The 22,270-nt window shown below is 42.5% G+C and overlaps 1 protein-coding gene and 1 non-coding gene across 2 annotated transcripts; both read left to right on the top strand.

The window, feature by feature from the left end:
• Positions 1-3,948: 3,948 nt before the first annotated feature.
• On the top strand, positions 3,949-21,145 carry LOC116150458 (7SK snRNA methylphosphate capping enzyme-like). The gene is given in 9 exon segments (XM_064479244.1): positions 3,949-4,142; positions 8,279-8,418; positions 9,023-9,108; positions 18,811-19,030; positions 19,033-19,080; positions 19,083-19,732; positions 19,735-20,479; positions 20,482-20,879; positions 20,881-21,145. Coding segments are annotated over 9 exon segments (2,550 nt in total). The 3' UTR covers positions 20,950-21,145.
• A 597-nt stretch (positions 21,146-21,742) lies between these two features.
• Positions 21,743-21,815, top strand: TRNAI-AAU (transfer RNA isoleucine (anticodon AAU)). The gene has a single exon. It is a non-coding gene; the product is annotated as a tRNA-Ile (tRNA).
• Positions 21,816-22,270: the final 455 nt, after the last annotated feature.

A 22,270-nucleotide genomic window follows, 5' to 3' on the forward strand; every position in this document is an offset into this window, starting at 1 on the left:
TACCATCTATGAATTTCAGAGCATAGAACCAATCCATTAATTTTTTATTACTTTCCAGGTGTAAATCAATCTCTTTCTCCCTCTAGCCCCCCTTCTTTGTCTCAACAAATACTCAGAAAAGCAAGGGGAAATGTTGCCATCCTTTTCAGAAGGCCCTGATTTCCCATCCTTATAAAAAATTAACAGGCTTGAGGATAAAGTAATTAATAAAAATGACTGCTTTTTTCCAACCCCCAAATAATTAAGGTATTTCTAAACCCCACAGTAAACCCCCAATAAGTATTTCAAAATAGTGTTGTTTACTGGGCCTAAGAGCAGAATGCATTCATTTTTTTAAATTAAAAAATTCAGAGAAGTAGTGAAAATAGAACAGATACATCATTAATCTACTACCTGGGAACTACAGTTAACCGTTTAGTATATTTCTTTCCAATTTTTTCTACTACTATATGTGAAATTATATACATAAGGTCACAAAATATATACAATTGACTATACATAATTATGTTTTAAACTATTTTTACTTATAATACCAAGAATATTTTGAATATTATTTGAAAATAAAATATTAAAATATTTCTCCAGTTTCCCACCATAATTTAAGTAACACCTCACCTATTGTTGGACTTCTCAGTAATTTTCAAATTTCTTTGAACAAGAAACTAGGATGAAAAATATTTTATTAGTGGATTTTAGAGATGGAATTGTCTATATTCCGGAGACAACCATGAGAAGCTGCTTCTAGCCATCAAAAAACTTTTAAGAACACGAATATCAATTCCAGTTTTAAGTTGCCTGTATCTACGTGGTTTAAAACAATCGCCCCCACCCCAGGCCAGCCGCATAGACTGATTACCTCTGGTATGTGTGCGAGGTTCCTGGGAGAATCAAGGAATGGGCTTGAGGATGGGCGGTGGGTGTGAAAAGAGGAAAACAACCGTGGTGAGTCATGAATGAGATCAAGTGTCCAGAGGTGACCGGTGTGGTGGGAAGAGTTTAAGTGCCCAGGAATTTGCAGAAGTATCAGAGGAGGGCGCTGTGCTTCCTAAGGACGGAGAACTAAAGGCTTGTGCCAATTTTATTTTAACTTTAAAAGGTCACGATGACCTCAGCTGATATCTATGAAACAAATAATGCTGACAGAATAGGACACAGTTAGATTTTGATTTTTTTAATCCACTGGGGGAGTCTCTGTCTTCTAACAGAGGAGATTTTAACATGTACCCGTCTCTTGTTAGCTCATTCCAAGCTTTTGGTCAAAAAAAAAAAAGAATACTCTTTATAAAAATTATTTGGAGTTTCATTTTTAAAATTTTGCTTTAGCTGTAAGGACTATATTTGCTTTGTCCTCATCCCCTATAGTGATTTGGAAGTCACATATTGTCACAGGTCAGGTTCCCCAAAAAACAGGAGGAGATTTGCCTGCAGGAAGTTTGCTAGAAAGTGCACTCAGGGGCAGTGTGAGGAACACGGGACTGGGCTGAGGGAGAAGGGAACTTCGAAGCAGTTGCAACAGGGGCCTCAGCCTAGTCTACGTGGAGCTCTGAGATTAGGTGGCCCTTCTAGAAGATTCTAAATTGATGTGTGGGGGATGGGAGAGGGAGGGTTGGCAGTTGGAGAGGTCAGTCATGGATGCAGTCTGTCCCTGGATAAATGAGAGGGGTCATGTGGCCACATCCTAAGGGCAAGGAATCTCCTCCACCTGAAGGCACATCCTGGGGAGAGACCCACCCGTGAGCCTTCAGCCAACAGCACCCCCAGCAGCTGGGAGAATGAAAGTCTCCCTTCTGAAGGGGGGATCTGGGGGGGACGATCTGGGGGTATCTGCAGTGCTCACTCCACATAGCTTCGTATTTTTCTGCTAGCATTTTCCTATAGATTAAAAAATACCTGGACTTCTTTTCTCTCATTTTGCCTGGTAAACATATAAATAACCTTGCATAGATGTTGTCTTTAATTTGGTTCTTTTTTTTTTTTTCAGTTGTTACACATGGGCACTGTTCATATCTGTGAATATTCATTTATATTAAATGCTTTAAAGTTAGTTTTTGCTACTGTATATTTCCACTCTAATTAGATCAGAAGTAATGAAAATTTTCATATATATATTTTTTCCTGAAGCCAATCTGCTTTATCAGTCAAGCAGTTCTTTTACTGACTGAGTGTCTGCAAACAGACATTTCTTTAGAGATCCTGACAAGCAGTATGATGGCCTTGCAGTTTTTTTGTTTTTTGTTTTTTTCCTCATCCTTAGAATGTCCTTTTCTATTTCTATGTGAACCTCATTGCATAAGGGTTGAAGTAATTAATTAGCCAATTTGTAGGTAATTCTTTCTGACAAGCTAGCCACCGTCCTTTAGCAAACGTGTAAAATGAGCAATCTAGGAGACATGCATTAAATTCACTAATTAAATTAAGTACCAAACCAAGGACTTCCAGGGCCCATGTTTCTTTTGTAAAGCAAACAGACGTTTTATAATTGATAACTACACTGCAGTCAATCATTTAATTGTAAATAGTGCCCAAGCATAAGGGTAAGTTTATAAAACAACATTCAATATCAAATGTACACCAGAGCCTGAACATTTCTATCATTGGATTTTCGGAGGCGTCTCCCCATGGATATTACTAATGGGAACATTTCTTCTGGAGTTAGAAGAGAGAATATATGGAGTGTATCATGCCTACTAATACCCTGGGCTACATTGGTGGTGTGACAAGAATGTCACTTGCCACATCTGAAAGACGTGACCACACAGGAGGGTAATTACTGCAATCTGTCCCCACTGCAGAGAAAGCATGACCCCGGTTTGGTGATACAGGCAAATAGTTCCCAGGTGATGGGAACTGGAGGCCATTGCAAGGCTCTCTGCCCCAAAGGAATAGGGCTTCCTATGGACTTGTCACCCTTCTTATTTTGCCTGTTACACTTTTATGTTCAATGGAAACAGCGGTGAATGGCGAAATCTGTAAATAGGTGTTGAATTTATTCATCTAAACCTCAGGATGGAGGTCTGGATTGGCACTGTGTATTTCAGAGTAGAGATTCACCAAGGAGGGGAGACAAAGTGCAAAGCGGACACGCTGAGGTGGTGGCCTGAAGAATACTAGAGCTTGAGTGCTGGGGGAAGAAGATCCTGTGAGGGAAACTGCTCAGAGCCTGGGAGCGCCAGAGCACGTGAGCCCGTGGTAGGGGGCGGGGGCAGGGGTGATGCTGCTTCTGGCTTCCAAGTGGGAGAAGGAGAAGAAAGAAGAAGCAAGTGTGTGCTCAGCTCTGGGTCTGAGTCACCCCACAAGCAGCATCTCCTTCCTTTCCTGGAGGATGGAGCCAGAGGTCGAGCCCACACCCAGGGGGCGAGGTCTACCTCAGCTTGAAGCATCAGAGAAAACCTTCTCAGGAGATATGGACAGATACGAAGTCGCATTTGAGGTTAAGACACAAATACCTCTGCCATAAAAAAGAGTGACATAATGCCATCTGCAGCAACATGGATGGACCTAGACATTATCATACTAAGGGAAGTCAGAGAAAGGAAAATATCACATGATATCAATTCTATGTGGAATCTAAAAAAATGATACAAATGAATTTCTTATTTACAGATCAGAAATAGACTCCCAGGCATAGAAAACAAACTTATGGTTACCACAGGGGAAAGCGGTGAGTCGGGGAGGGACATATTAGGAGTTTGGGATTAACAGCTACACACTACTAAATATAAAACAGATAAACAACAGTGACCTACTATACAGCACAGGGAACTATAGTTGATATTGTGTAATACCCTATAATGGAAAAGAATCTGAAAAAGAATAGTTTTATATATATGTATATGTAGAACTGAATCACTTCGCTGTACAACTGAAATTAATACAACACTATAAATTAACTATACTTCAATTTAAAAACAAGATAGGCATAACTCAGACTGCAAAGCCAAGTTCAGAATGATAGGAACAACTCATCAGAGGAGCAGCAGCGAGGACAATGTGTACCAGACCCGGAGCCGAGGGGCCCTGGGCTCTGACAGTAACAGGCGCCGCCCTGGACAATGCGGCCACTATGACTACCCGGCACCACCTCACCACCCTGGCGGGGCTCCAGCCCCCAGTGCAGCCCCTCCCATCCCAGAAGGCCCCTGGTAGGAAGCAAAGTTTGCTAAATAGGGAAAAGGAGAAGCTTAAATGCAAATAAATGAGTGGGGGAAAAAAAAAAGAAAAGAAAAAGAAGAGAAACCAAAAGTTTCAAACAGAAAACCAAAATATTTCCTTTATTTCAAATTCTATGCTAAGCGGAATAATATTATATACCATTCGGGAAATGTGAAATAAAACTGTTAGACAAACAGAATATTTAATTTTTTTTTAAAATCTAAGAGGAACAGGGGGGTAACAAAGGATTCATTGCATGTTACGTCTATATTCTAAGAGCTGATTTTAAAGAAAAATAGCACTTTCCCAAGAATTAATTTTGTCTTAGATGGTAAATTTATATTCATAAAGATTCACACAAAGAATAACACTGGTCACGCATCCATGCATTTATTTGTTCCTTTGACAAGTATTTATTGATGGTCTGCTTGCTTCTTGATGCTGGGCTGTGCACTGGGCGTGGCTGTGGTGAGCCAGGCCAGCCTGGTCCCTGTGCTCACAGAGCTCCCCTCAGTTAAGGGAGAAAGGCATCAGTCACACGATCATACCAATCACTGTAAAACTGAAACCACACTAGATATTTGATTGTAGGGACACTTGACTTTGAGCCATAAGAGAAGCTTTACTAAGGAAGTGACAATTCCAAACAGAGAGAACAGCATTAGCAAAGGCCCTGTGGCATGAAGTAACATGTCCTGAAAGGCCACCGTGGCATCTATCTGAAGAAGCAGGACAAAGAGTTTTATCTTTTCTTTAAAAAAAAAAAAATTCAAGTACAGTTGATTACACAATATCACATTAATTTCAAGAATTTCATCTTTATTCTTAGAGCAGTGGAAGCTGTGGAAGGGTTTTAAGCAGAAGAATGGCATTCTCAGAATTACATTTCCAAAAGATCACCCTGGCTTCTGAGTGGAAGAGAGGGGAATGTGTGGTTTCTGGGAGATCAGTGCAGTGAGTTAGGTAGTTTTAGGAAGAGGCTACCAAAGTCATGTAGACAGGAGGTACCGTGGCTTGGGTTAAGGTAGAGAATGGATTTGAGATATTTAGGAGATACAATCAACAGGACCAGATGTTAGAATGAATATGAGTGAGGGAGTAAACCTTCCTACATGGCTGGTGGGAATGCAGTTTGGTGCAGCCACTGTGGAAAACACTATGGAGATTTCTCAAAACACTAGGAATAGACTTACCATATGGCCCAGTAATCCCACTCCTGGGCATATATCCAGAAGGAACCCTACTTCAAAAAACACCTGCACCCCAATGTTCATAGCAACACTATTTACAATAGCCAAGACATGGAAACAGCCTAAATGTCCATCGACAGATGGCTGGATAAAGAAGATGTGGTATATTTATTCAATGGAATACTATTCAGCCATAAAACCTGACAACATAATGCCACTTGCAGCAACATGGATGTCCCTGGAGAATGTCATTCTAAATGAAGTAAGCCAGAAAGAGAAAGGAAAATACCATATGAGATCGCTCATATGTGGAATCTAAAAAAGAAAAGAAAAAGACAAATGAACAAAAATACAAAACAGAAACAGACTCATAGATATAGAATACAAACTTGTGGTTGCCAGGGGGTGGGGAGGGACAAACTGAGAGCTCAAAATTTCTAGATACTGACAGGTTATATATAGAATAGTTAAGCAAGATTATACTGTATAGCACAGGGAAACATATACAAGATCTTGTGGTAGCTCATGGTGAAAAAGAATGTGACAATGAATATATGTATGTTCATGTATAACTGAAAAATTCTGCTCTACACTGGAATTTGACACAACATTGTAAACTGACTATAACTCAATAAAATAAAATAAAATAAATATGTGAGTGAGGGAGAGAAGGGAGGTTAAGAGTGATTCCTAGACATCTGACTTATACAAAAGGAAAGATGGGAGTGCCATTTGCTGAGATAAGGGAAGTAGATGAGGACCTTGGCCTGGTGGATGAGAAGATCATGAATTTAATTCTGGACCCGTACACATACCTTTGAGACATTCACATGGAGATGATGTGTTGGCAGGTGGATAAATGGATCTGAAGCTATGATGAAATGTCTGGTCTAGAGATATACATTTGTAAGTCATCTGAGAACATTTGTGATTGATCAGTTCGTGCAGGAAGAGAACACAGAGTTGAAAAAGAGAGGGGGACTGGTACTGTGTGGTGAATAGTTAATGGCTGAGTATAGGAAGATGAGTGTGTGAAGGAGAGGTGGCAGCCAGAGATGAAAGAAGACAAGAAGAGTCCTGCATCACCCAAGCCCAGGAAAGACTTTATTTCAAACAATGAGACTGACGAGCAGTGTCAGATACTGCTGTGTGATGGGGTCTGAGAGCTGTGATGTGTCCTCTGGATCTAGGGACACAAAGGTCATGTTGACCCTAGCAAGACTGGTTTTGATGGAGAAGTGAGTGGACTCCAGAAGGAGGCATTGGGGAAATATGTGGAAAATGGCAGGAGTGGGGTGGGCAGTGAATATAGAAAATTCAAGTGCATTGGCTATGATGGGACAGCTGGAGAGATGGTTGAGTGGGCATAAGTGGCTGAGTGCATGGGTCCTTGGCTGTGACGATCGGATTCAGCTTAGAGAGAGATTCTACTTGAGGGGAAAGTTACTAGAGAGTGTAATGTTCCTGAGGAGAAGGGTGGGGAAGGGAGGGTTATGAATGCTGGTATCTAGACAATGACAGCGTCCTACATATACATACATACATAAACTTGCCAATTAAAGACACCAATCTAGTCACCTCTTGGCTTTCTCTTCTTTTTTTTTTTTTTAATTTTTATTAACTTTTTATTATGGAAAATGTCAAATATACAAAAGTAGAGAGGAACATATATAATGACCATCATTTAACCATCCCCCAGCTCCAACAACTATCAAGTCAAGGCCAGTCTTGTTTCATCAATATCTCCAACACACTTAACATCCAGACTTATTATTTTAAAGCAAATTCCAGGCATTATTTCAACTGTAAATAGTTGAAGATATATCTCTAAAAGGACTCTTATTTTCAACATAACCACAATACTGTTATTCCAGCTAATATCAAATATCAAGTCAATTTTCAAATTATCCAGATTGTCTCATAAACGTATTTATTTTACAGTTTGGTCAAATCAGGATCCAAAAAATGATCCATTTTCACAATTGGTTGATATGTCTCTTAAGTCTCCTTTAATCAATAGGTTCATCCTCCATTTCTTGCACCATTTACTGAAGGTACTGGGTCTCTTGTCCTGTCGAGTTTCCTGCAGTCCAGATTCTGCTGATATCATTTCTTGTGATGTAGAGTAATGTTTCTCTGTTCCTTATATTTTCTATAGATTAGAAATTATGTCTAGAGGCACAGTCAGATTTAGGTTCAAAATTTTGGCAAATATATTTTATAGGTGGTGTAGTGTACTGCCACCAAGAGGCACACAATGTCTGGGACAACATAGACATATGAGTAATACCTAATATCTCACAGCTGCCTTTAAACTCCTGTGTGACACCTGATATACAAAAGCCACATATAAGCTAAACAGACAGCATTTACTGTACTAATACCAGATTAGATGGTAAATGCTTTATCACTCAGTGTCATTACAAAATATTTTTTAGACAAACCTTCAGTGATATCTACCATATTTCAAGTGATGTCTTGTATGCTAGATATATAAAAGGACTAAGGAAATAAGGGCCTTGCACTCAGTGTCATAGAACCTGGTGGTAAATATAGACATATAATCATAAAAGCTCAAAAAAAAAAAAAAAGGCCATAGGTGCCAAATTAGAAGTCTGTACAGATACAATAGTAGTGCAACAACCTGGAGAATAGTCATTGCAATAAACAGGGTGGAAGTGTCCAAAAGCATGGGATGAGCTGTGTCCTTTGGAGCGTAAAAGAGCTCACCTGTCTTCACAATTTCATTCATCACTGGATTCACATACTTGATTCTTTCAAAGTAAATCTGACCAACACCTTTGCCATTCACTAGGGATCGTTCTCTGGCAGGGACGGGGCCATGGAGTTTCCATTGGTTGGGGAACCATCCAGCTTTAGTTTTTCCAGATATTCGGCATGCATGGGCTTGTGGCACTGGAGAACCTTGATTGCAGGCCGCACGCCGCTGCTTGGTCCCTGCCGCCACCGCCGCCACCGCCTCCACCTGCGAGGTGCTCCGAGGTGCTCGGGAGAGAAAGGGCCACGGCGAGGGGCGGGGAGAGAGGCGCCTCAGCCCGCGAGCCCTCGGAGCTGGGTTGGCTTTCTCTTCTGAACAATCTCAGACTCTTACTTTTTTGCTTAGGTCTTATTTTCTAATCCTGCTTCAATTTAAGGATAGAACATTCCCCATGTGCTTGGTGTCGTTCTAACTATAGAACCCAGGAATGGACCCAGTGCTCCAGGAAAAGTTTGGCAAATATCACATGTAAATGGAGGACGGCCTCGGTGTCCCTCCAGGCTCTTGCTTTTGCAGCCTAACACTGGGCGATGGTTTAAAAGCTGGTGTTAGGACTGACCCCAGCTTCTCTGTTTTCATTGCTGACTCCTGTTTAGACGTTCTCACCTGTAACCAGTCACTTTTCCTCTTCTATTTGTGTAGTTCATTTCCCTCTCCTGAAGGTACCACCCTGCACTTATCTTCGGAGAACTTAAAAAAGAATTCTGACCACTTCTCTAATTTAGTAAGGTTATTTTAAATTTTGCTCTTCATCAGCAGGCTGACAGTGGCCTTCCTGCTCCTCGGTGAGGAAGTGATTCATGTGTTCTTAGTTTCCTCCAGGCCAGTGCTGTGTTCCAGGGCATCTGTTTGCAAGCGTTTTCAGCCTGCACTGCTATCTGCTACTCTGTGTCTTCTATAGGTGGTGCCTTGATCATCTTTCTTCTGGCTTTGATCAGTGTTAAGAGAATTAATCCCTTGGTGTTTCAAAGCTCAGGTAAAACTTTTGTAGGTGGTAACATTGAAGAGGGCTATTTCTAAGTTAATACATGCAACAAGAACGTAATCTTTTAGATTGAAAATCTGCACTTTAGTATTTGTTAAGTTTTTGTATATATTGTATACCTCAGCCCCCCTCCACCCCAGAAGCATGGAAGCCGGTGACATGTCTGGTTCTAAGTTTTAACCCAACAATCGCATAGAGCAAGGGCAACATCAAGAATAGATTGAAAGAGGCAGAAATGCTGGAGAGGATACACCTCAGCGTGTACAAACCCTCCCTCGGGAACAGGTCATCTCTTCCTTGTCTGAGCTACAATGGATGGTACTTTATTTCTTCTCCTTTTGATTCCTTTGTAAGTGCTGTTACAAACATTTGCATCTAAATCTTGTTTCACCCATGAATCTATAGGCCTGCTGAGGAAAGGGATGGGGGCTAATTTATCTTTATTTCACTCATGGCATCTTACATAATGTCTTACAACAGCCAGTGCTCAATAAATATTTGTTGACTGAGTGAACAATGAAAGAACACATACAATTTAGAAGAGTTCAGATCCAAGCTGGCTTTTCTTTGTGGAAAAGGAATTTGATTTTAATCAAATTCTTTCTTTTTTCCTATTAGAAATTTTAATTGATTTAAAGAAATGGTAAAAAAAAAAAAAAAAAGACTAGGAAAATCAATCTAAAATCTAAAAATAAAGATGCTTTTGTAGAAAACAGGAAATTCCTGTGGATTTTCTTTAAAAAGCAGTCATATCAATTTTCATAAGCAAATAGAAGAGGAAGTCATGTGTTCACCTGCCCCTTCCAAATCTGGACAAAATGGTTGGAAGAGTCCAGCTGCCCACTCCAACAGTTCCCTATGATAGCAAATCAGAGAGACCCATATACCTGGGTCATGTTAGACAGTGCTAAACAACACGATTATGAGCAGAAAAAGCATATGCAAGCAAGTATTTTTGGATAAAGCACACATTAAAAATGAACAAAGCAGTTTAGGAAAAATTAGAATGAATTAAACATGTAAATCGGATGCTTTGTTATCCTGTCACTACCCATGAGGAATTATCTAGACCGGGTGAAGAAAGCTATTGTTTGCAATAATGATTATTGTAGGTAATGTGAATTCCTGTTAATAAACAGCCCTTCATGTGCCACGCAGTCTACTGCACTGGGCCCAAAAGAGATGTAGTAGCAGCTAGGATAATCATGTTTACAGCCTGGCGTGTTCTCTACGGAATTTATAAAAAGCCTTAGCTAATCGTCAATAGTTTGATGAGAAAAAAATGGCAACATGGAAGAAATACTCATCTGCTCAACTCTCTATTTGTAGAGAGTTTGCTACATTAACTAAAGGTCAGCCGCTGGGTTGGTGCTACAAATGTTACATGAAGGCAGAGTAAGGGAAGAAGAAATAAGGATACATTGATTCACAGCCTCCTGCAGGACTTCTAGGCAGGAGGCGCTGCCTATTTTCATGTACAAGCTCAGCAGGACCCAGTCCTGAACTTCTCCAGCCAGATCTGGAGGAAAGCAACAACTTGAGCCCATTGTCCGGTGGGGTCCGGGATGATTCCTGCAATTACAGACCCTGCAGGCAGAAAGAGAAATTTGGAAACCAAAGTGCCCATGGAGGTGCAAAACACCTCTACCCCAGTGAAGAGTTGGACCAGCCCAGAGAACATCAACACTAATAACATATAGACATTTCCCAATACTAAATGCTACTATCATTAACCGAAATTTCACTCTGTGTAAGGCATCATGCTAAATGCTTTACAGAGAATACCTCATTTAATTCCTCCCCACTCCCTTAGAGGTGGGCATTATCATCTCCATTTCACGGATGAAGAAATGCAAGATTGCAGAAGATTGAATGACTTGCCCCTAACCGTCCAGCTAGAAAGCGGTGGTGGTAGCCTTCCAAACCAGGTCCACCTGACTTCCACGCCCGGCCTGTCCTCTCTGCTACACAGCCATCCATGGAAGACTGGGCTGCACCTCGGTCCTTTGGCGTTGGAGCCCTGACATAAACCCCACACTGCTTGGCAGAAAACTTGGGACCAGTTTGAACCAGGCCCCTTTATCTTTTCCCAAAGTGTGCTTGATGGCCGAGTCATCCTGCAAGATGACCTGCAGAGAAATGGGTTCCAGGAACAAAAAAAGTGGGGAATGCTGCAAATGGAAATCCCCCTTGGAGAATCACATTTTACAGCAGCTCTGGGAAGTCTTGCATTACAGAAACATCATCTAACTCAGTGTTTCTTAAACTGATTTGAATACAGAACCCTTTTTGTTCACATAAAACCTATTAATAACTATGGGAATTTGTATTTCTGCAGAACGTGTCTTAGAAAATGGTGACTCAGAACATTTCCTAAGTTCCTCTCTCAAGAACGGTCTCTTTCTGGACTCCTTTGGCCCAGCTGTTCTTGCTCTTGTGTCTTTTTGGATATCACCCTGCTTGAATAAAGTTGGATTTTGCTGCATTCTTCTGGATCTCTCTAAAGGGGTCAGTTTCCAGCCCCAAGCCCATTCAGATCCCATACCATTTTCCCTCTCTATGACCTCATGTTGCTGAGGTCCCAATCACAAGAACAAAATCCATCTATGAGAAAATAGGAGAAAGATGACAGAGACCAAGGAAAATAGAATGACAAATAAGGGAACATGCGACTCAATTTTTTTGTTTGAAAGCTTAACACCACTTCCTTAGCAACTTATGATGATGTACAGAATGTATTTACAAACTTTCCTATTGTTGAACAATTTCTCCAAGACTTAAACAAACTATGTTTTTGTGTACAGAACTGCAAATTCAAAATGAGAAAAGTTCTCAGCCTTCTGCAACAGGGATGTCAGTCAATGAGGCAAGTTCCATCATCCAGTTAAGTAGAACACCAGCTTTCTGTACAGACCACATTTATTCATTCAACAAACATTTACTGGGCGTCTCCTAAATGCCAGGCTTTTTTTCTATGTACTTAAATAGGTTGAAAATACCATGTGTTGGAACATGGTAAGTGTTATGGAAGAACAGAATAGAAATGCTGAATGAAGGAGATCAGATGGGCAAGGGGAGGGGTCCAAATTACACTGTTAACAGACTGGTGAGATCAGACAAGGGGAAGTGTGAGCAAAATCTTGCAGGAATTGAAGAGATGAATTAAAAAAAAATTTGTTGTTTTGTTTTGAGGGGAGGTAATTAGGTTTATTATTATTATTATTATTATTATTATTATTATTATTATTATTATTATTATTATTATTATTATTATTTAATGTAGGTACTGGGGATTGAACCCATGACCTTGTGCATGCTAGGCATGCACTCTTAACACTGAGCTATACCCTCCCCCAAAAGAGATGACTTTTTATAGCCATGCTTTTTCCTCATTTCCTCTTTCATCCTCTTTCCTTCCTCCTTTATTTTATTTTTTATTTTTTTGGCCGATGCTTCCTTGATTTTTGTCAGCCTTTACTAATAGTTTAACTGTTTTTAAACATGGATATTCAAGTTATTCATAAAAGTATAAATATGAAAGCCCAAATGACCTGAAATTTTACCATGCATTACAATTTTGGTAAAAATTCCACTATATCTCTCTATGTATATGAACAGAGAAACTTGCAATTTCCAAAGATGGAGTCATGTTGGAAGTACTACTTTATAACCTGCTTTTCCACTATATAGTATTTTTTTTCTGTCATTGTCACAGACTTAAAAAAGCTATATTCTCATAGGTACTCCATCACGTTTTTAAAAATCAAAACATCATTAAAATATATACATTACAAAATCTCACTTCTATTTTTGCTTCGATCCACCCTTTTCTCCTCCATAACAGACGCCAGGGAGCTCCCCCCGTATCCTGCCAGTGATACTTTACGTACTTACAGCAGATACAGATTTATATCCGTATCCCCCGCCCCTCACACACATGTGTATACTACATACCATTTTACATTTCACTGTTCATTTAACACTGGGGCTCTCTTTCCCATACTAGCCCATAGGAGTCTTTTTCAACTTTAGGCATTTGTTGTGTGGATGCATCATAATTTATTTAGTTGCTCCCAACTAACAACAGATGGTTATTTGGGCCCAGTCAGTCATAAACATAAGGTGATGGGAACTTGAAATAGAATGTGCCTGAAACAAAATTTAAGAGGTGCTACTAATTTTTTTCCTTGAAATTATAATTGAAGTCAATGAGAAAAGATTTTCTACAAAACTTCTGATGAAGTTACCTATTGTTGCTTTAAATATCGAGGTCCCTGGGCAAATGTCTATGAATAAAGATTTGTTTTTTTCGTGTTTATTTCCCATGTTATGAGTAGCAGAAATTTGTGATAAAACATTTAAAATAATACTTCATGGGTTTCTTATGATTTCAAATATTTTGTAAGTGTCTATCTGGTCAACATGTAATATATATCTATTTCAATACTAATGGTAAAATTAGTTAGAAATTCTAAGTCAAATATTTCCATTGCAAATTTTCCATCAATTTCATTTCCCCAAAGGATAAAAATTAATCATTATAAGCATTAGTATAAGATTATTCTCCAAAATAGTTTGTTTTAGAAAATGTAAATAATAGAAAGTAACATAAAAAATTAATACTAGGTACCAGGTGCATCTGAAATTTATCTCACATGATCCTTACAAATCTACGAGTTAGACATTATTATTCTCTTTTACAGGGAAGGAAACAGGATGAGAGAGATAAAGCGTTACGTCCAAAGTTAGACTTAAATTCAGCTTAAGAGCCAGGATTCAATCCTCTGCAGTCTGTGTGCTCATCCAGTGCTTTACCCAGCCTCTTGGGCAAATTGATTGTACATATCCTCCGCTCATTTATTCGTCGACCATTCACCACAGACAAATCACTTTCCTTTAAATTAAAAAAAGAAAAATCATTTTGCCATCTTTTAAATTAAGAAAAGAAAAATCATTTAGGGTTTTGCCAGCTAGCCAGGGGCAGAGGTCAGCTGTCTCTTTCTTTTGCCCTCAGGAATAAAGCAGCTCTGAAAATAAGTGATACATACTAGATGTCTCTAAGAAGTCTTCGTTTCTAAAATTTAATAGTGGGGCAACACACTTTTGTAGACAGACCATTGCCTCTTACAGAGATAAAGGTAGAGAGAAACAGAGAAAAAAAATCACTCTGGAGCACAGTGTCAGTTTCTTCCACAGAGAAACCAGATCTGGAGAGATAGGGTGTCACTGAATAAAAGAAAGTGAAAGAAAAATGGAGTAATTAGAATTGTACCTCCAGTTCTGTAGACCACAACCATATTGTAACAGTTCCCTATTGGCAGAAATATGCTATCATCTGCTGCTGGGGGTTGTCGCTTGACAGAGTATGTTTTATAGGAATATATTGGAAAAGAAGTTTAAAAGAGTGGGGGGGGGTAGGTCCTGTGATTCACATATTGGAAAAATCCTGAGTATAAAGTAGATCATCCTTCTGTCTAGGGTGTTGATGGGTTTTGGTGAAATGTTTGTGCACTGAGATTTTCTCTCCCCATCATCGGTGCATCTTCCTCTTGCTCTCGGAATTGGAGATGTAATTGGATTTGAGGTTCTCCATCGTGAAGGAACTCTGGGCAGGGAGGCTGTGAATGCTCTCTGTGCCTCACAAAGTCAGGGCATTTGTTTGCAAGAAATAAAGTCAAAAGAATGTTCATGGAAAAATACAAATGTTTTACGGGTAGGGCAGGTTCAGGAAGAAATTGATTCTCTTGAGCGGTGGGAGTAGTTTGACTTTAGAAATTCTAGGACCCTCCTGACCCAGAGCGACGGCACTTTCCCAAACACCGGTCCCAGGATATCCCAACTCTGCAGGATTCAGACCTCTTCAGCCAAGAATTGCTTCAACCTTCATGGATTCCTGTATGTATTCACTTTAGAGCAGGGAGGTGAGAGCTGGGACCACTGGGGGAGGCACAGACCTATTCACCTCAGTCAACGATGGGAAGAGGCAGCAAACCCATTGTGGTCTGCAAGCAGTGAACCACATGTACCTGAGAAAAATGACATAGCTGGAGAAACAAAAAAGATTTTTTTCCCCAAATGTCCTCTTCCCAGAGGAGAGCTAAGGCTACATACACCCCAGGAGACCAAAAGGAGGTGTCCATCACAGGGGTTACACACAGGTAAAACTATCTTTTTGATGAGAAATCATGAAAAATTTGGCATCGGAGATATGAGCCACACTTGTATGTGCCATATTCTTAATGTATCTTCTTGGCACATATCAATAAAATGAATGAAAATTCAAAATAGTGATTACCCCTGGGAAAGGGGATAAAATCTGAAAGGAGTACAAATAAGTCGTGAACCATATCTGCTCAACTTTATGTCTTTAAGAAGAATCCGAAGCAAGTGTGACAAGTATGACAAGCGTTAACATCCATTTAAGCTGGATGGTTTGATTATGGCTGTTAAATGAATTTCATTCTGTGTCTTTCTGATGGTTTGAAATACCGTGTGGGGCAAATATATATATTGGTTTGCTCGACATCGACAGCAGCCTCCTCCTGGTGTGCCTCCCTGAGCTCAGAGACTAGAAAGTGAAATACTAGACTTTCTTCCAGTTAGGGTCCCAGGTATGATTTTGGTTCCAACATCACAGCTTCATTGGAACTGACGTAATTGAAGAGTGAAGCAGGAATGAGGCACCTATTTGTCAGGATGGCCACAGAGGTGGTGTGGTTTGGAGACTGGCAGCTGTGTTGCAGGTTCCCCAGTTTAGCAGGGATGGCATGTTTTGGAACCAGCAGCCTCTTTGAGACCATGGTGCAGGGAGGGTAAAGCCAAGCAGAGGACCAGCAGGGACAGAGCTCCAGAAATGTGTAAATCTGTACACCTGCTAAGCTGAGCCATTCCCACAGACTATGCAGGGCTGGGAGATATTCAGGTTCTGACTGGGCGGAATGCAGAGACCTTGCTGAACATTCTGAGCAGTGGGCAGCAATCCCAGAAGGGTCACATGTTAGCAGCAGAATTAAAAGAGTCCTTTATTAAAGACTACTCTAGACATACCTGGAAAAAGCTTATAAACAAGCCTCAAAGATAAGACTCATGCACCCCAATGTTAATAGCAGCACTATTTACAACAGCCAAGATATGGAAACAACCCAAATGTCCATGAACAGATGACTGGATAAAGAAGATGTGGTACATGTATACAATGGAACACTACTCAGCCATAAAAAAGAATAAAATAATGCCATTTGCAGCAACATGGATGGTCCTGAAGATTGTCATTCTAAGTGAAGTGGGCTGGAAGGAGAAATAAAAATGTCATATGATATCACTTATTTGTGGAATCTAAAAAAAAAAATTTTTTTGGAGGTACAGAGAGTTTATTCAAAGTCCAGTACAGACTGGCCCAGCTGCCTTCTACAATGTGCCAGGAAAAAAGAGCCTACAGAAAAGGTAGAAGTTGTTATAAAATTGCTTTAATTCAGTTCTCTCCACATTACAAGCTGGCGGCAGGCAGTGGACTCTGCCTGCTCCCCTTACAACACTGAGCCTGTAACCACTGTTATCAAAATATACATCTGTCACCATAAAAAACCATGTGTGCTGCCCCTTGTGACTTACAACAGGTATAAAAAATTATAAATATTTACACCCTTGTTCCACGTGACATGGAAACTTGGGGCCCAGACCCTGAGGGAGGGCTGGCCAGCATGGGGCCTGTGTGCGGGAGCCCCTTAGACCCCTGAGTGCAGGACGAGGCAGTTAAGACCAGAGGGTGGCTGCCCCAGCTCCTGGGGTCCCAGCATTAGAGGCAGAAAAAAAAAAAAGAAACAAAACTTTGATCCAAAATTTGCAGGAAGAAAGAAACCCTGAAAGTTTAAGAGCACTCGTCCTCCCTGACGGAGGGCAGTCGTTTGTGAGTAAGGCATCTGGGGGCCACCCTGAGGCTGGATCCTGCCCTGCAACTTCGTTACAAGGAATAAAATAACAGTATACAAGGTCATACTCGCTGGAGACACTTTAGATTACACTCATGCCATTTTTATCTTGCTATATAAAAAGGTACCTAAAACTATTTCTTTTGCATATAAATGAGAAAGTTTAGGATATTTGGTCAACTGGAAATATTGCTAGGCACAGACGTCTGCAGCTGCATCAAAGCGTAATACAAAGGTTCCAGTGAAAACAAAGCTGAAGAAGCGCCAGGGACATGCCCTGGGGTCTCGCCCTGGGACTTGGGAGGAGAATCACATACTTGATTAAAGGATCCAGGGTGTCGGCCAGGTCTGGCCACTCACAGCCTGCTGCCACACCAGGCACATGATCCCAGGGGAGGCTGGCCCCTTGGGCCGCAAAAGCCCTCCACGCCTGCTACCCCAAGAAGGCCCTGCCAGAGCGGCAGGTTTAAGGCACAAGAGAGCCACGTGGAGGTTTCGGAGCATGCACCCTGCAGCTGCAGAAGGCATGGGCGAGGGGTGGGGAGCAGTGAGTGCCGTCCTTGCCTGCACCCCATCTCCCCTAGGTGAGCAAGTGAATTAGATTTAATTTTTTAAAAACAGGTAAACTGATTTCTCTTAAAAAAATAAAATCTCTGGTCTTTTAAGGTCACTTCAGCTGCTTTTTAAAGTGGCTTTTTTCTGGAATGACAGAAGTTGTGGCCAGGCACCCAGCAGGCTGGTCCTGGGGGCCTAGATGGTGGACTTGGAGAAGTAAAAAACTTTTTTAAAAATTTTCTTTAATACAACAAGCCTCAAAGGGTCAAACTGACTTGAGAATAACTGCCTGTCAATCAAAACAAAGTTCAACACCCTTTACAAGAAGAAAAAAAAATTCAGATACTCAACAACATGAAATTCACAATATCCAGCACCCAATAAAAAGTCAGTCAATATAGAAAAAAACAGAAAAAGATCCAGAAATAAGAGCAATGACAGAATCAGCAGAAAAAGCCTTTAAGACAACTATTATAAATATGTTCAAGTATCTAAGGGAAAGCAGGAACACAATGAGGAGAAAAAAGGATATTTAAAAAGAACAAAATGGAACTTTCCAGAGATGAAAAATACAATATTCAAAATAAAAATTTTATTGGATGGGATCAGCAGCAGATTAGACGTGCGGCGGGAAAAAGATCAGTGAACTTAAAAATGATGCAAAAGAAACCACCCAAACTGAAGCAAACAAAGGGAAAAAAAGGGTGAAAATAATGAACTGAGCCTTGGCACCCTGTGGGACAATAAGTACCAAGTGGTCCAGGTTCATGTAATTGGGGTGCAGAAGGAGGGGAGAAAGGAGAAAACAGAAGTCATCTGAAGAAAAAGGTGTTTGAGGATTTTTCAAATTTTCAAATTAAATGAAAAACAAATCATAACCAATTGTTGAGAAAGAGAGATAAACATAATATTAAAAGCAGTGCGAAGAGAAGGAGGGGAGACATTACACACGGGAGGGAAAAAGAATAGTCGCTGACTTCGAAGCAATACAAGCTGGAAAACAGAGGAGCAACATTTCCAAAGTGATGAAACGGGAAAAAAAGTTAACTTAGGGTTCTCTATCTAGCAAAAATATCCTTCAAAGAGACAGGCAAAAATAAAGAAATCTTCAGGCAAACAGAGAAACTGGGAAGATCATGGGTAGCATAGTTGCACGATAAAAAATATGAAAGAAAGTCCATTCTTCAGGCCATTGAAAGGTGATCTCTAATAAAAACTCAGATCAAGAGCAGAGCTGCACGCGCACGCGGGAAAGGGAAGGGCGCGGGGTCTAGAAAGGAGGGGTTAAGTCCCCTGGTCCCCCCGGTTTCCCTCGAATGGGATGGAATAAGGGGAGGCAATGATCGAGAGGGCGCGGAGAAGGAGCCGTTTCTGGTGCCAGCCCCGCCGCCGCCGCTCAAAGGTGAGTGGGACGGAGGCGGCGGCCCCACGGGGCAGCCGCACGAGAGGCCGCCTCCGGGGAGCTCCGCGGCGGGACGCAGCGCGGGCCGGGGCTGCATCCACCCCTCCGGGCGGCCGGTCGCAGCAGCAACGAGGGGGCGGCCCCCAGGCGCAGTCGCACGGGGAGGCCCGCTTGTCCGATCCCCACAGGCGAGCCGCTCCCCCGGGCGTGGGGGAGGAGCGACGGGGAGGGGGCAGAACAGAACTGGGTCCCCCTGCCACCCCTCGACCCGGTAATGGCTATCAGCCCCACCGACCCCCTGGGGGAGGTGGGGGGAAGAGGAGAAACAGCTGTAATGTAGGGGGAGGTGGTGGAGGCTTCAAACATCCAGCCTTCAAGAGGCGCAGGCGGGTTAATTCAGACTCTGACTCTGTCTTGCCTTCCAGCTTCCTCCTGGAGGGCAGTATCTTTGATCCGCTGAACCTGAATAGCCTCCTGGATGAGGAAGTGAGCCCGCACTCAATGCAGAGACCCCCTAAGTCATCCCCACTTCCGGCCAAGGGGCGAGATCCAGTGGATAGCCTCATCCCCAAAGATATTACTGACCCTCTCAGTCTGAATACTTGCACTGATGAGGCCCAAGTAGTTCTTGCTTCACCACTCAAGACTGGTCGGAAGCGGCATAGACACTGGGGACAGCAGCAGAAGCAGAGGCAGTCAACTGGAGGGAACGATAGCCACTCTGTGCTTCCCACAGCCCCCCTCACTCCCTCACTCCCTCACTCCATGGGGAGGGCACCACACAGCAGCAGCGGCATAGGGGCCAAAACTGGGACGTCCCCCAACCCTATGAAATCAACACAGCCATCAACTGCAGGGATGAGGTCGTGTCACCCCTTCCATCTGCCCTGCAGGGTCCCTCAGGCTCCCTTTCAGCCCCTCCAGCTGCCTCAGTTACCTCTGCACCCCCATCTTCATCCTCACGACATCGCAAACGTCGCAGGACTTCCAGCAAGTCAGAGGCAGGGGCTCGGGGTGGAGGCCAGGGTCCCAAGGTAAAGGGCCGAGGGAGTGGGGGAGGCCGCCACCAGGTCCACCCACTACCTGCAGCAGGTTTCAAAAAGCAACAGTGCAAGTTCCAGTATGGGAATTACTGCAAGTACTGTGGGTACCACAATCCTTCTTGTGAGGATGGGCACCTTCGGGTGTTGAAGCCTGAGTGGTTTTGGGGTTGGGACGTCCTAGATCTGGGCAGCAATGTGGGCCACCTGACCCTGAGCATTGCCTGTAAGTGGGGCCCATCCCGCATGGTGGGCCTGGATATTGATGGCCAGCTCATTCACTCCGCCCGCCAAAACATCCGACACTACCTGTCCGAAGACCTGCGTCTGCCACCCCGGACTTCTGAAGGGGACCCAGGAGCAGAGACTGAGGAAGGGACCACAACTGTCCGAAAGAGGAGCTGCTTCCCAGCCTCACTGTCAGCCAGTCGGGGTCCCATTTTTGCACCCAAGTGCCCTTGGTTGGAGCTGACACATCTGTCTTCCCCAACAATGTTGTCTCCGTCACAGGTAACTATGTGCTGGATCGAGATGAGCTGGTGGAGGCCCAAACACCAGAGTATGATGTGGTGCTCTGTCTCAGCCTCACCAAGTGGGTGCATCTGAACTCGGGAGACGAGGGGCTGAAGCGTATGTTTCGCCAGATCTACCGGCACCTACGTCCTGGGGGCATCCTGGTCCTGGAGCTTCAACCTTGGTCATCTTACGGCAAGAGAAACACCCTTACGGAAACAATCTACAAGAACTACTATCGAATCCAGCTGAAGCCAGAGCAGTTCATTTCCTACCTGACATCCCCAGAGGTGGGCTTCTCCAGCTATGAGCTTGTGGCCACACCCCACAACACCTCCAATGGCCTCCAATGGCCTCCAGCATCCTGTGTACCTGTTCCACAAGGCCTGTTCCCCCAGCCACTAAGTGGCCTCCTTTACAGAAAGTGTGCAGAAGCTGCCTGCTGCTCCTAAGGACCTGGGGGAAGAGGAAAGTATCCCAAGGTCTTTCCTTTCTGGCTCCAAAAATAGTTTCCTTTCTTGGATCTGCAAAGAAAGCTTTTCCTGTGTTGCTGCCCCATCCTCTTCCCTACATCTCTGGCACCTAAGCAAGCCCAGCTGTGCTGGAGTTGCCATCATCTTCCTCTCCCTAGCCCGCTGGGCTGGATGGCATGGACTGTTTGCTGACCTCCGTTCTCCTACGGCATGGGAGGTGGGGGGTATCAAGTTCTCTAGCCTTTTTCTCCTGTTCTCCCAGCTGTCCCCCATTGGGAAAGGGGGTTGGGTTTGGAATGTGAGAACAGCACAATAAACTTGATGTTTAGGGTAGTGGCCCCCCCAACCCCCCCAAAACTCAGATCTACGTAAAGGAATGAAGAATACTGGAAATAGTAAATATGTGAGCAAGTTTTAATAACTTTTATACTCATTTAAAAAATAACTGACGATGCCAAACAACATTAACGAGAATTTATTTGTGGATTTCACCACGTGGAGAAATAAAGTGGATGATGATAACAGCACAACAGGCAGGAGGCGCTTCAGCAGAATCGCACTCTGTGAAGTGGCACATACCACTCTTTGAAGGTGGATGGTGACAAGGGAAAGAAGGATATTATGACCTCTTGAGTGGTGATGACACTAGGGAGCCAGGTAGAGGTCTATGGAACGCTGAGTACTACTTCCGCAACTTTTCTGTAAGTCTAAAATTATTTCAGGGGGAAGGTATAGCTCAAGTGGTAGAGTGCGTGCTTAATATGCACCAGGTCCTGGGTTCAATCCCCAGTACCTTCTCTAAAAATAAATTAATAAATAAACTTAATTAACATCCCCTCCCCACCAAAACAAACCTAAAATAAAATAAAATAAAATAATTTCAAAATAAAATGTTAAAAAGAAACAATATAAACCAACATAAAAATAAACACTATAAACCAGATACATTTGATCTTATGTTAACTGTATCTTTAAAAATTGATTTAACAAATAAAGGTGCTACCAAGGATCCAGCTATTTGTCTCCTCTCTGTGTGTCATGGAGTCAATGTCATTTTCAAGGTGGTTTCCATAACGGTCTCAAGACCCCTGCTAGCTAGCTAGTTTCATCATGTCTATCAGGGGAGAGGGTAAGCACTTTATAGGAAGTTCTCATAATTCCTTCACAGAGAGCCCCCAAACATCTCTTCTTGTGTCTCACCGCACTGACTGGATCACATGCCTACTTCTGAACCAAGCTCTGTGGCCTGGAAA

The sequence above is a fragment of the Camelus dromedarius genome, chromosome 26, assembly GCF_036321535.1.
Source record: "Camelus dromedarius isolate mCamDro1 chromosome 26, mCamDro1.pat, whole genome shotgun sequence".
Classification (NCBI taxonomy): domain Eukaryota; kingdom Metazoa; phylum Chordata; class Mammalia; order Artiodactyla; family Camelidae; genus Camelus; species Camelus dromedarius.